Source organism: Pyxicephalus adspersus, chromosome 1, assembly GCF_032062135.1.
Source record: "Pyxicephalus adspersus chromosome 1, UCB_Pads_2.0, whole genome shotgun sequence".
Taxonomy (NCBI): domain Eukaryota; kingdom Metazoa; phylum Chordata; class Amphibia; order Anura; family Pyxicephalidae; genus Pyxicephalus; species Pyxicephalus adspersus.
In genome coordinates, this window is record NC_092858.1 from 70,426,183 (window position 1) to 70,440,339 (window position 14,157).

Below are 14,157 nucleotides of genomic sequence, written 5' to 3' on the forward strand. Positions count from 1 at the left end.
GAGTAAAAAAAGGCTTTAGTTCCTCACATTTTTATGCAATCTTTTTGTTCAACCCACGGAATTAAAGCTGAAAGTCTGCAGTTTAACTGCATCTGAGTTGTTTCATTTAAAATTAATTGTGGTAATGTACAGAACCAAATTTAGAAAAAGCTGTCTCTGTCCAAAGTCTTATGTATTTGTCTATACATTTGCTAGGTATTTATTTTGAACCAGAAGAGCTATAAAAAAGAAAGGCACTAGGGGTTCTATGAACTGGAGACACCTGGGAACCACTAGTCTAACCACAAGTCTAACTGCATTCTATATCACCAATCACATTCCATGAGAATAGTTTTGAAGACTAAAGGTACTGGGACAGACTGGTGCAACAAACTAGTATCTACAAGAAATACTAAGGTGCTCAGAAGATAGGATGTGTTACTAGACGCATTTCATGGTTTCCATTCTGATTAATTAAAGGAATAGAAAATGTTCACCCAGAAAGGTGCATACCTACATAAGAAAAGTAAAGTCATAAAACAAACCTGTGCGATCAAAGCTTTACCCAAAATTCACTAAAGTTTCCTCTGCAAAGTAAACATTTGTTCTACTGGCTGAAAATCTACTTGACTAAAAGAAACTTGTACATCTTAGTGCTGGATATATTGCACAATCATTTTTCATTCTATATTTTCAGGATTAGCACTTAAATGGAAAGTGTATTTTATTATTTTAAAGTTTTTATTATTATTAGTGAAGTGTACCACAGATCATGATATTAAAATGGTTAGGCTGTAGGCTTTTTATGTGGAGGGAATAGAGGGTAAGCAGGGTAAAAGCTTTTTTATCACTCCTACCTGTGGTAGTGTGTTGCCCCTCATGTCACATACAGCCCCTGTTCTTAAAGCCCTGGACCTAAAAAAAAAGGCTAAGAAGGCCAGCAAATACAATAGAGGTGATAATGCACACCTAATCCCTTCTTCACATACTGTATACTTTTACTTGATCTGTTAGGGTAAACGATGGGGTGACATTGGGGGTCTATTAATATAAAACATTTATATCATATAAAGTACTTAGTGATCTGTCTTTTTTACATTTCTATCACATAATAACCAATCACACATTCTTTATGTTTTTTTTCTGCCTCAAAACACTGACAGAACAGACGTAAATATTTAGAAAATAATAGGTACAATGAAGAGTTCAGCATGTTCAAAATTTCCTTGATCGTCTTGAATGGATTCGATCTTTTCCTTCCTTTGACTAGATGTGTACATATTGACAGTTGGTAGTGCTTTAGTATTGTTGGCACAAATCTTTTACTAGACAAATACTGTATGACAGATCTGATATGTAAAGTAATGGTAATATTTAACCAAACAATTCACCTTGGCATATAATCTATTAGTGGTGCAGTGATCATGTATAAATGAGTCTGGAAATAATACAAAATGTTTGTTCCAAGTATGTCATATACACCAATCTAGTTGTAAAATTACCAGTCTGCTCACAGGTCAATTAAAAGGCAGTTACTAAAGGCTAAGATATAAAAATATTTATTTTACATGTTTGATGTATACTCAAGAAAGTGTATATGTTTACTCAGATAATCAAAAACTAATTTTAATATGTAATGTTCCCTTTCAGTGATATATTTACGTAGAGGGTGATTGGAAGGCACAGGCCAGAAATGAAGAAAAATTGCTGGTCCTTGTACTGTATATTTATATACAAAAACAAGGAGCTACACAATGTAATAATAACTGATGATTTCCCTTTTCCAACCTACCACTTATTAATAGAAGAATATGGGGAAAGCAGTCCTGTAAAGGCAGATTATTGCATTCAAACCTAGATATTGTGCTACTGCAAAAAAAGTCTTATGTAGACAATTTTCTTCCATAGCGTTCCTAATAATAGATACTTCATCTTACAATATATCCTACATGTACAAGCTGCATGTTAAAAATGAACCACTGACACTGAACCACCCTCTGCAGGATATACAATATCTTAGTAGTATTTTATTACAAGGCACAAATATTATGTTGCAGCTGGAAAGATATATCACTGAATATGACTAAGGACCATTTCAGACTTGCAGTTGACAGCAGCATTCTACAGAGCGCTCAACAATGCTCCCAACTGCTCCATTCAACTGAATGCAATTGGGTAACATTTCGCAGCACAGTTCCAGTAAGCAAAAAGTTGCTTCTGCCCATGTGTTTACTTCTTCCCCTTAGGAGGAAAAACCACAAAAGCAATGCATGCAAACCTCTTTAAATGCAGTATAAACCTAAGATCAGATGAGAGTCTCCAGCCATTTGTTTCCCCCTCTGGTTAATCACAATAACATATTAGGGGTTGAATCAATAGTCAGTTTTGGTATTTCTGGCTTACATTTATTTTGTGTTCATCTTTTACACTTTTCTCCTGATGAAGTATAATTAATCTCTGAAACGTGCTGAGTGAGTTTAGGTGACAATGTTGTATTATTATTTGTCCATTGGTAATGTAGTTGTTTTTTTTGCTATGTTTTTGTTAATATAATCTTGTGTAATGAATGCCTCAAAAACTCCTTTTGTTATTTTATCATATATTTATCATATGGATTAGCTAAATGAGCAGTTTTTCAACACAAGTGTGAAAGGGCCCTAATAACACTGGGATGTTTACCTTTTACCCTACTGTACCATTAGCTGAGTATGTATGGCAATGATTGTGAGTATCGCAGAAAAAAACAAGTACTAATTGGGCATTTTATTGCAAGCTCTTACTTTCAGCTGACATCTCTTTGGTTTGGTTTATGCTTTCCATTACCTTATATTTGTTGTGTATACACTGTGGCCATAAGCAACACCTATTACTGAGTTTTAGGACTCCTTTAAAAAAGGAATGGTCATACCTGAGCAGATATTGCCTGGTAATATATTTTACCACAGGCTTACTCTGTGCTGCTTTCCAACTCCATTGCCTGTATGCAGTATGAAAAAATGGCAAACCTCTTTAAAACATAATTGTTTGAGAACTAAAGAGTAATATCAGAAATCAGCCTACTTACCACAGTGACAGCATCATTCAGCAAGGATTCCCCAAATACTAAAATATACAATTGTTCATTGACGTGGATATTTTCAAAAACAGCCAACACAGCGACTGGATCTACAGCTGAGATCAAGCTACCAAACAGCAAGCACTGAAGCAATGAAATGTTTAACAGCCCAAAGGCTTCTATTTGGCATATTCCAAAAAGTGATATTCCAATTCCAATGGCATTCCAAAGTGTGCCCACCACTGCATACCAGAATATTGTGCCCACATTGTCAAAGAAGGGCCGTGTTGGAAGAAAGTACCCTGCATCAAGCACTATTGGAGGGAGTAGATACAGGAAAAAGACGTCTGTTTTCATTGCTGGAGGAGATTTTTCATTTACTGCAAATATAATTCCACCAAGAAGTAATCCCACCAAGATAAGGAGGCAGCTCTCTGGGACTATAGTAGGCAGCTTGTGGTAAAGATGGAATCCTGTGTGACAAAAAACATAATAGGAAAATGATGATTTATTAATTCTGCTTATACAGGTTTTCATGCAATATTACAGAATTCAAAGATTAATTAGTGCAATTGGTATTTTTTTTTTAAATATTAATGCATTGTCCTTAGAATCAATTATCTGCATAACTAGATTTTTAAAAAAAAAAACTTTTTTTCTTATTGCATATCTGCTTCATTCCTGCAAATAATACATTCTTAATGAAAATCCATTGAAAATGTATATTTAGTGGGAGGGTCTGCACTTAATATAATCACATAATTAGTCCCAACGCTATAATGCTAAATGATTTCTTACTGCCCAGACATGTTTTTAAAATGTAGTTATGTAACACCTTATATACTGATATCTTATATATTGGTTGTAGAATGGAGGATTTATGTATGTTTATTTAAAACACCTTTTCACCCTGCACCCTAAATCATAATGAAAGAGATGGTGGCTCGCAATGGACTACCAACAATTTTCATGTTGTGTTAAAAAAATTTAAAAGTTTATTAAACCCTGCTCAAAGTTTGTTTAAAGTGGCAGTTTTAATGCAAAATTAAGGCTAGTGAGGCTTCCAGAACATTTGCTAGTTTACTGTATACATGCATGCATGTATGCACAGCATATTTACACACAATATGGCATATGTGTACCTGACTGCCCCAGCACAGACAGGTCCAAACTCCCTTTCTCTTCTGCTACCACTGGCACTTTTTTTGACACTCTTATTTTAAGAAATCTGCTTAGATCTTGCTGCAATCTTTGTAAATACTTTGTGAAATCTTGCTCCACACATCCTTGTAAGCCAAGGCCTCTGTATTCAATACATAGATGATATCACACCATACAATTCAATTTACCATTACAATCATCTAATGGGTATGTCCGTAATGTAATCCCAAACTCGTCTAGGAGAGGCAGTGAGCCAAACAAAAGAACTAGAGTTGAGTATTCTGAAAACTCTTTTTTACAAAGACCTGCCATGGATGCAATAATAAAGTTATATCATTTTTAAATTAAAAAACCTGAATCAAATAAAAAAAGTCCCAAAGAAAGCCCTTACCCCTGTCTCATTTGGACAACCAAAGTATTGGCAAAAAAATATTTTTTCTCTCTCCATTATTAGCCAGCATTTATATAGTGCAGACATATTATGCAGGACTTTACAAAGTCATTGACATATCACTAACTGTCCCTCAAAGGGTCCAAAATCTAATGTCCCTGCCATAGTCATGTGTCAATAATAGTCTAAGGACATTATATTTTATTTTTTTGGAGGGAAAGATGAATAACCTAACTGAATGTTTTAGAGTTGTTGGAGGAAACAAGAGTTCCCAGGGGAAACCCAAGCAAACACAACATACAATATCCATGCAGATAGAGTCCTAACCAGGGTACAAACTTGTGACCTACTGCTGCAAAGGCCAAAGTGCTAACCACTAAGCCACTGTGCAGCTTTCATTATATCATAAAAGTTATTGTTTTAGTCAGTAAAAAATAAGAATAAATCTTCACCAACTAGTAAAATACAATATGTATTATATATAAGTATTATATAATACACTTATATGTATTGTAAATATTTATTTTGTGTTTCTGAGATTTAGAAACACAAAAAAATGCAACTTTTTTCTAGTTTTTTTTTTTCTTTGGATTTATGCTTAAAGCATATGTATAAACTAGTTCTGCAGGATAGCACAGGCAAGGTCATTTAGTTGTATTATATGGAGCATGTGCTCTAACCTAGCTATCAACCATGGTAGATGAGACCACTCGCCACCTTGCCATGCCATATTGAGTGGCTGTACTTATATGTGTAGTCCCTGGGCAAAGTTCATTGCAGTCACTATGATGGGGATCCATTGATGGGAATCCATCCTGAAGCATAGGCAAATATCAAGGTAAAATATAGATTAAAAAAAAGCAATCTGAGTTTGAACCAACCAGCCATTATATATAGTTATTGTAACTGGAGGCATGGCATGGCTGTATCCTTTGGCTACTTATTTTATATTAAAAGGCATGCAAAAATCATATGTGAGGTATGCAAATGGGATGGATAATGCACTTTGAAAAGGCAATCCCCCATTACTGTTCTATAACTATTACTATTTATATTCAGGTGTGTTTAAAGATTGATCCTAAAATAGGTTTTCAGTGTTCAAACCATATCCACACTCACGCTCCCAAAGTGCCTAGTTTAAATGACCACTTAGTAAGAATAGGTACTAGAAAATTATATATCTATATATATCCATTTGTTTTTCCTGTTTGACTATAGTGTTTTTCCTATATTAATATGCCTAACTCCGCAACTTTAACTCAATCTTGTAACATTGCAACATCAGCTCTTTATTACATTAAAAAAATTAATTGTTACATGTGACACATAGATAACAGCATGCAGATGGAAAATTCTATATCATATATTAATATGATATATGCCATTAAAAAAGCATATCAAGTAATCGAAACAAACTGGACTTTAAAACAAAACTAAGATATGTCATAGTTTCAGCTAGCTTTCTCAATATCATATAAAAGCAACTACTGCAACTGGGTAGAGTAATAAAATGTTACAAATTAACAATATGATTGCAGGAGCTTCCTTAAAATGGAAGATAGGCTAGTTACTGAAAATATAATGGCTTACTACAGTAAAAATGCATGAACTGAAGAAAATGTGGCTGTGGAATGAAATGCCAGCAAATATCTTAAATTCTTCCACAGAAGCACCGACTGTCACTCTAAAGGTAGCCATAAACATGAAATGCCTGTCAGCCATTATGACTCATTTCAGCTGTAGTGATCCAAGCTTATTATGTCTTTGGGTACATTTAGATTAACATTTAGATATACAACCATATGACATTTACATCCACCTACTTTAACATGACTTTCACCTCGAGAGAAACATTAATAATTCAAGCAGTAGGGATGATCAGGCGATTTTCACACAATTGTGTTTGCTGCAAAACTTGTATTAGGCTTATTTTTACTATGTTACTTTGCCAGATAATTAAAAAGCCCCTGAACATGGTATTATTATTACCAGAACTGTAGAGGTGGAAGAATTATAAGGTATGGTGTCCTGTGGTAACATGTACAACATGAAATTTACAAAAAACATGTTTTTCTGTAAATTAAAGATAAATAGCCAACTGCCAACTTTTTCAGTTAACTGCAAAGCCTCTGAACATAGTATTATCACAAAAATTGCTTTGGGGGGAGTTTTCCTGTACCCCAGCAATCTTGGTGAAAATACCATTTTTAGTGGCTTTGCAATTATTGTCTTACACTGAGCTGCATTTTTGCATGCCCTCATATTTATTAAATTAATTTCTGTAAACCTTCTGAATCATATGGGGATGGCCACATGTTGGGTAAGCATGCCATAATATCCTATAGAGCTGCTATTGGGCTTTGGGATGGAAGATGACCCAGTTAGAGTGGCTGTTGAGACAAAATAAACACAGAAAACTCATGTGTATGTGAAGAAAACCGAAACCAGTACTGTGAGATTAAAGATTAGAGAGGTCGCTGCTGTCACTGGCCAAATACTCCCTGTGACATTTTGTCCAGAAGAAAGGAAGTCACAGAATCTCTTTTGCATGCATTGTGCTAAGGAGAATTGGTTTAGCTGTCTTTGTAGTGTAGATGTATTCACCGTGTGACATCAAACACTAAAATTAACTCTGTATTTAAATTCCTCAAACTGTAAAAATCCTGGAGACTGTTCAGATAAATAAAAAGACTGTTAAGATTGGTAGTTTTGTGAAATGTTTTAGTAAGTTTGTATTAGGGTAGTAAAGTAACTGGGTCCAATTGTCATAGCTGATATTGCCAAGTGCCCCAGGGCAGGTTCAGAGCCCAGGCAGGAACATGTAGCATCTTTCCTAAGGCAGCAGCTTAGTTGTGTGAATGGGCCTGAACCTGCCCTATCTACAGGTCTCAGATTTGTGATACAGTCAAATGGTGTACTTTAGTGTACTTTATAAATATAAGGTCAAGCAGTTGTCAGGGCATCAATAGACTGTAGGTGATCTCTCATTTCTTTAAGCACATATACAGTAATTCAGTCATAGGAAAGTAATTTCAGATATGCAGATGTTAAAAAGCAATAGGTAACAGACACAGGCCAGTAAAATTGTTGTGGGTTTGTTTTTTCGTTTATTACTGGCAGAAATTTGCCATCATGATGGAGTTTTTCTTTGGCTGGTATTAGTCTGTTTCCATTTATATACAGGAATAAGATCTTCCCCAGATTAAACTATGACCCCTCTTCATGTATCCTACATATAATACAACTTGTTATTACTTTAATGGTAGGGGTGCCCAGGCATTGACCAGCTTCTGGGTCAGGCCTGTTATTCATGGCAAAGGACCATATCAGTAGGGAAAGGGCTCAAACTGGCTGCATATTCCTAAACAGATCCCTTCCTTGTCATTGCTGAAATACAAAAAAAACATAAAAAGGTGAAGGCAACTTTACCTCCTAAAATCCTTTACCTAAAAAAGAAACTATGGAGGAAAGATACCACATAGTATTATCACAAAAATTGCTTTGGGGGGAGTTTTCCTGTACCCCAGCAATCTTGGTGAAAATACCATTTTTAGTGGCTTTGCAATTATTGTTGAGAGAAACATGTCAATAATAATAATAATAATCTGGGTCAGTCCTGTTATTCATGGCAAAGGACCATATCAGTAGGGAAAGGGCTCAAACTGGCTGCATGTTCCTAAACAGATCCCTTCCTTGTCATTGCTGAAATATAAAAAAAACATAAAAAGGTGAAGGCAACTTTACCTCCTAAAATCCTTTACCTAAAAAAGAAATTTTGGAGGAAAGATACCATTTGGGGGGGGGGGGGTGCTGTCTCTAGACAGATATAGATTCATCCAGGAAGATCTATAATGGCCTGGATTTTTTATTTTAGGTCCCCTTGAATATGTGTTTTATGTTTGAATAGCCTCATGAATTGCACAAAGATTCATAGTTCTCCTTGGTGAGGTGAAATCTTTAACACAGTGACATGTGTCAACTCTCATAACCAGCCTATCATAAGATCAAGACTTCTTTGTCAGTGTGGTTCTGTCATTAGGATTGTTTAACAAGAACAAACCATGTAACCACCATTGTAATGTGATAGATGTATGTTTAGACTTTAGCCTTCCTCAAATGCTTCTCATGGCACACACACATATAAATACAGGGACTAGAATATACATTTATTAAATAGATTCTATTTTTTTTTTCTTTTAAATATCATTGTAGGCTTTCCGCTGTAATTAACTGTAAAACACTAAAGCCATGGAAGAGAAATTTTCATCTGAAGCACAATTTTCTTTTTTATTTTTTTCTGACGAGCAGTATTTGCCTAATGCTCTGACTTTCAGTGGAATTGCCAAAAGAATGCTATTAGAGATCTTTTTATTTTCTGATTCTCTTGCTGAGCTTTATAAGTATAAGATACATATTAATTATTAATGGCTGGTGTCCTTCCAAGAAACAATTTCAGAACACTGAATTGATACACCACTGCTTATTTTTGTCCATTATTTGTAATATTTAGTACATACACACTGTAAATTCATAAACCTGAGCTTGTGGATATTCCCTATTAGATGGGACCAACTGTGCCACATGTAGTCATCCATAGTAAGTATTTAGAAAGTGCCCCCAAAGTGTTGCTCCTAATCTTCCTAGGCCACAAAATTGTGTTAGTCAACCCGGTAGCAAAAAATGATAGCAAACTACCCTGTCTATCATTACTAATCTCATCCTCAGTAAATCCTGGAAGCTTTGAACAATTTTAAAATACTCTACAATGTCCTGCACCCCTTAAATGTCTCATACTTCCCTGTCCTTGCTCCTACCAGATCTCAAAGCCACTCAATCCCAACTTTAATGTCTCTCAGGAGGTCATCTTCTTCTGTGCATGCACTGGCAAATCCTATTAATTCCTATAGAAAGGGAACCAACGAGACACATTATAGATGGCCACTCCCTAGGAATATATGGAGAATTTCAGGACACAAGCAGGGGAAGCCTGGTGGAAAATGCACAGTCAGTTACACAGGAAAGGCATGGAACAATCAAGCACAGGTTCTGACTGAGGATCTAGCTTCCCCTTACTGCACATCATGTGTGTTGTTTTGTGGTATGCTGTCTACTATATACCAATCCAAATAATTGTCACTGCAGTACAACATACTGTCATGTGTGCATTTAGCATGCTAGCAGCTTTCCAGGGTACATTTTTTGGCTTAATAAAAGGGTAGAGGGCACCCACAGACATGATATAGATTGGTGCAGATCAGGTAGCAGTCTTTGTACCTGCAGATACTCCCAGCTGACAATAAGTTACATGGAATTAGACACAATAGAAAAACCTTCTCATGAGATATCCCAGCATTATAGCTCAGGCATAGCTTCAGGCATAAACACAAACATTTGGCAGAAGGGCAGTCACATCATGCCTACACATGCCACCGTCTTCTATTGTCTGTGGGCATCTTCAGGGAATTCAACTTCATGATACTATACTAGTTTACTGGATGTACTCTGCAATTGCCTGCTCCAGGAAATCAGTCACCTAAACATTTGTTTTTAAATGACAGCCCTCATATATAGCATTTAGGTTTATTTCAAGTGTCAAGCTACAGTAAGAAAGCAAGAATGTTAATAATTAAAATAATGCAATGCTGCAGATTTTTTAGCAGATAAGAAAAGAACCATCTTCCCAAACTGCATTAATAATTGATGTTTAGCTATTCCACAAACCAGTATTAATTAAATATAAGACTAAATGGGAAAATGTTGTGAAAATGAGTTACAAGCAATGAAACCCAGAGAAGTGCCACAGTGATACTGTACCTACCTAATCTGCCTTTTTTTGTTCCATTCTAATTTTGTTACAGGGGCCTTAACCTGACCATCCAAGGGGCAGCATTGATCAGGTTAGAAACAGGGCTGGTCCATAGGTGCACGATGGTAACTGGAGGATATCAATCATTTACCTGGTCAAGTCAACCAGTATATGGCCAGCATTAATCTCACTTCAGTGCTATTCTTTACAGCCCTCTGTACAGTAAGAACAGCCAAAAGAATGACCATTAGATAATTGAATTTTATTTGGCAGGGCTTAGCCATAAAGTGAGATACACATTTACATTTGAGAACTTGTTCACTTTAAGAAAATCATACAATTGTAGACATGTATACTGTATTAAATAACTTAATACCATTAAAAAGGAGCTGTACAAGGTTATCAAAAGACTTGTCTTCGGATTTTCCATGCATATACCAAGCGGATATTTTGGTATATTATAAATAGACATTAAGATCAATATTTATTACATTAAGGTATCCAAAAATATTTTGGACTTTTAAAACAGTGCTCATTAAACTGGATGGTATGGGCAGAAGCATAATTCTGCACTTGATAGGACAACTAAGTTAAGCTTTTTTTAGGTGACTCATTTGTAAGACTTACAGTTACATTTAAAAATAAAGCTGTAGCTTCAGTAACAGGTGTAAACAGAGAAATATTCCTAATAAAGTAATCTCGGTTATCTAGACAGTGAATGGAGCACTGTACAATACAAAGCAAAGTGCCTGCAGGAAGTTCCACATTCCCAATCAAGGAAAAGCACAGAAAAATGTGTGCCTTTGAAAGATACATGTGAATTGATTCATATATTACATAACAGAGTCCATGCTGCTTTTGTCAGTGTCCATCAAGATGCTGTATCTTTCTGGCTGCTATAAGCATAGTAATTAGGGCTGTGTCAATAACATCCGAGGTGATCAACACTGTAGCCCATGTGTATAGTCTAAAATTAAACATGATGTAACATATTATTACACAGTATATCCCATATAATACTTAGCTAGATTGCTAACTTGGCACAGACACCCACAAGCTGTGAGTGAGCCTTAATGACCTTTTCTAAGCGTATTTAACAACTTAGTAAATTACTTTTCAGCTCCTAAAGAGGAACTCCAACCTTCAATGCAGAGATTTCCCCTCTAGTACTTTTTTCTACTACTAGATGTTCTCAGTTCTATGACCAGCATTGTTCATCCCACTTCCTATGAGTCCAGGTGGTCCTGGTACCTTCCTTACCTCTAATTGGAAGGGTGAAAGGAGAAGCAGCACAGTGATGGTTCATTTTGCTGCTTCTTCTTACGTTTCACTCATGTTGTAACTGGAAAGGCTGCTATCAGTTGAAATGTTGGCTCCTTTACCACTTACATTAAAAAAAAAATACCGGTATGTATGATGCCTTAACAGTGGTGCTTTAAATTGTGCTGTTTATTTCTATCTAGATGTCAGTTTTAATGCCACCTAAAAGACAGAAGCTCAATTTTTCAGACTTAAAATCTCTTGTGTGAACAATAATGTTTTTTTTTAGTATTGAATCTGAATGTGAGGGTGTCAGATAGTGAAATTGTACCTTCTGCCAGGTGCAGGAAATGTCAATTACTATATGTTTGTATAGATTGAAAAATCAGATTGTGCTGCCTGCTTCCTTATATTCTTTAGTATTAGTGCAATAAGATCACCTGACAGGCATATTTATGAATAATACGCTTGTCAGATTGTAGTAACTTCTTTCAATATCTGGCTTCCTTTGAATCTGACCTCCTAACCTAGGCCACCTAATCTGGTTCCCTAAACTGCCTAGACCTATTTCTCACCTGTACCTCGCTGCCTTGCTGGTCAGGGCTAGACAGAAAGAGAACCAGGTACAAGTGCTGAAAATGAGCTAGCCAGCAAGGAAGCTAGGTGAAAGTGGAACTTGGCCCTTGACTTGCACCTGGCTCTCAGGCTACTGCCAGGTGTTAGTATGGGCTAGTGAGTAAGGCAGCCAGGCGCAAATAGAGTATTGCCCTTCACTTGGACCGGGCTCCCTTGCTGGTTGAGGGTCTGAGCTAAACCAGCAAGGGAGTCAGGTGCGAGAGCTGGGCTTGAGATACACAGAAAGTGAGTCAGGTGTGAGTGTTGTGGATCTGGGATAGCAAAAAAAGGAGATCCAAGGCATGTGCCATGCTCTATTTGCACCTGGCTCCCTAACTCAGTAGCCCACACTAACACCTGGAAGTAGCTAATGGTGGGTCTGGGCTAACCAGCATGGGAGCCATGTTCAGACTGAGTCTGACTCTCCCTTTGCACCTGGCTCCCTTGATGGTCTAGCACCACTAAGCTCCATTGCACCGTGGTCCAAGTGTTGGGTTTGGGATAGCTAGCAAGGGAGACAAGTGCAGGTGTTGGGTTTGGTAAACTCAGCAAGTGAACCAGGTGCAAGTGTTGGGTCTGCTCTACCAGCAAGATGTCAGATGCAAGTGGAGCCTGAACCTTCACTTACACCTGGCTACCTTGTTAATTAGCCTGACACCACACTTGTACCTGGCTGCAAGTGCTGGATTTGAGCTAGCCAGCAAGAGAGCCAGGTTCAACCCAGGTTGGGTTTAAACTAGCCAGCTTAGGAGCCAGGTGCCAGTTGAGCCAAGTGCATCTGGCTACCTTGATGCTTAGACCATATCCCAGCACTTGCACTTGGTTTTCTTGCTGGTATAGCCCAAACTCTCCACTTGCACCGTGCTTAATTGCAAGCTAACTATGGTCAAGTGAAGGGTTTGAGCTGAAGCACGAAGGGAGCTAGGCCCATGTGTTGGATTTGAGATAGCGACATAGAAGCCAGGTGCAGGTGAAGTGTCAGGCAAGCCAGCAAGAAAGCCAGGTGAAATTGAAGGTTTAGGCTTCACTTGCATCTAACTTCTTTGCTATCTAACCAGATCCTTTCCTTGCACCTGGCACCCTTGCAGGCTAGCCTATTCCAGCACTTGCACCTGGCTCCCTTGCTGGTTGGCCAGGTGTAAATGGAAGGTCTGATCTAAAGGAACAAGGAAGCCTTCTCCCTTACCTGTGTAAATATACATCACAATCCTCTGTATTTGTATCCATAGTGCAAGTAGGATATATTGATGCTGGTTTCTCTTGGAGGACACTGGTTGAAGCTGAGCATACAATGAATGTTATAGTAGACCTGCTAGTAGGATAACTTGACAGGTAGAAGAAATTGATGGAACATGGACCAAAGCTTTAGAAACACTGGATTAGAAAACACACTACACCTATATATTTTTTCCTGTACTTAATCTTAATTACACAGTGAAATTGATACACCTCAATGTTAGAAAATAAAAAACAAAATCTACTCACCAATTTTAGCCAAGGAAGCCAGCAAGATCCAAAGTGTGATCTCAAAGGGGATCTGGACATGGGGGTAGTCCAAGGTGAAGACTGGCAGCCGTGTTTCAGCAGGGGTGACCCCATGGTTGGAGGTAGGCTGAACTTCTGTATTGATAATTCCTGGAGATGAACTTTCTATGAGTGTGAATGGCAGCAGACAGAGCAGCAAGAAGCATAGCCCGGTGCTAGATGTGACATGCATCATGTTATTGCTCTGTATATCCCTTATAATGAGAAAAGATGTGCCCTCTATAGAGGAGTCATGCAGGCTGTCTGTGCATGTCTCTCCTCACCCGGTGACACCTCTGCAGTCAGTGCCTGTGATTCAACATAGAAGAGCTTTCACTGACTTCCTGCCTGCTGTCCCGAGACTCC

The 14,157-nt window shown here is 37.4% G+C and overlaps 1 protein-coding gene across 1 annotated transcript in view; it reads right to left on the minus strand.

The window, feature by feature from the left end:
* The window catches only part of LOC140332367 (sodium/hydrogen exchanger 2-like), a 39,840-nt gene extending 25,733 nt beyond the window's left edge, over positions 1–14,107 (minus strand). Inside the window, exons 1-2 of the mRNA XM_072413642.1 lie at positions 13,753–14,107; positions 3,044–3,507 (exon numbers count right to left, since the gene is read on the minus strand). Of these exons, the coding sequence (XP_072269743.1) occupies positions 3,044–3,507; positions 13,753–13,987 (699 nt within the window). The 5' untranslated portion in view covers positions 13,988–14,107. The remainder of the gene's footprint in view (positions 1–3,043; positions 3,508–13,752) is intronic.
* Positions 14,108–14,157: the final 50 nt, after the last annotated feature.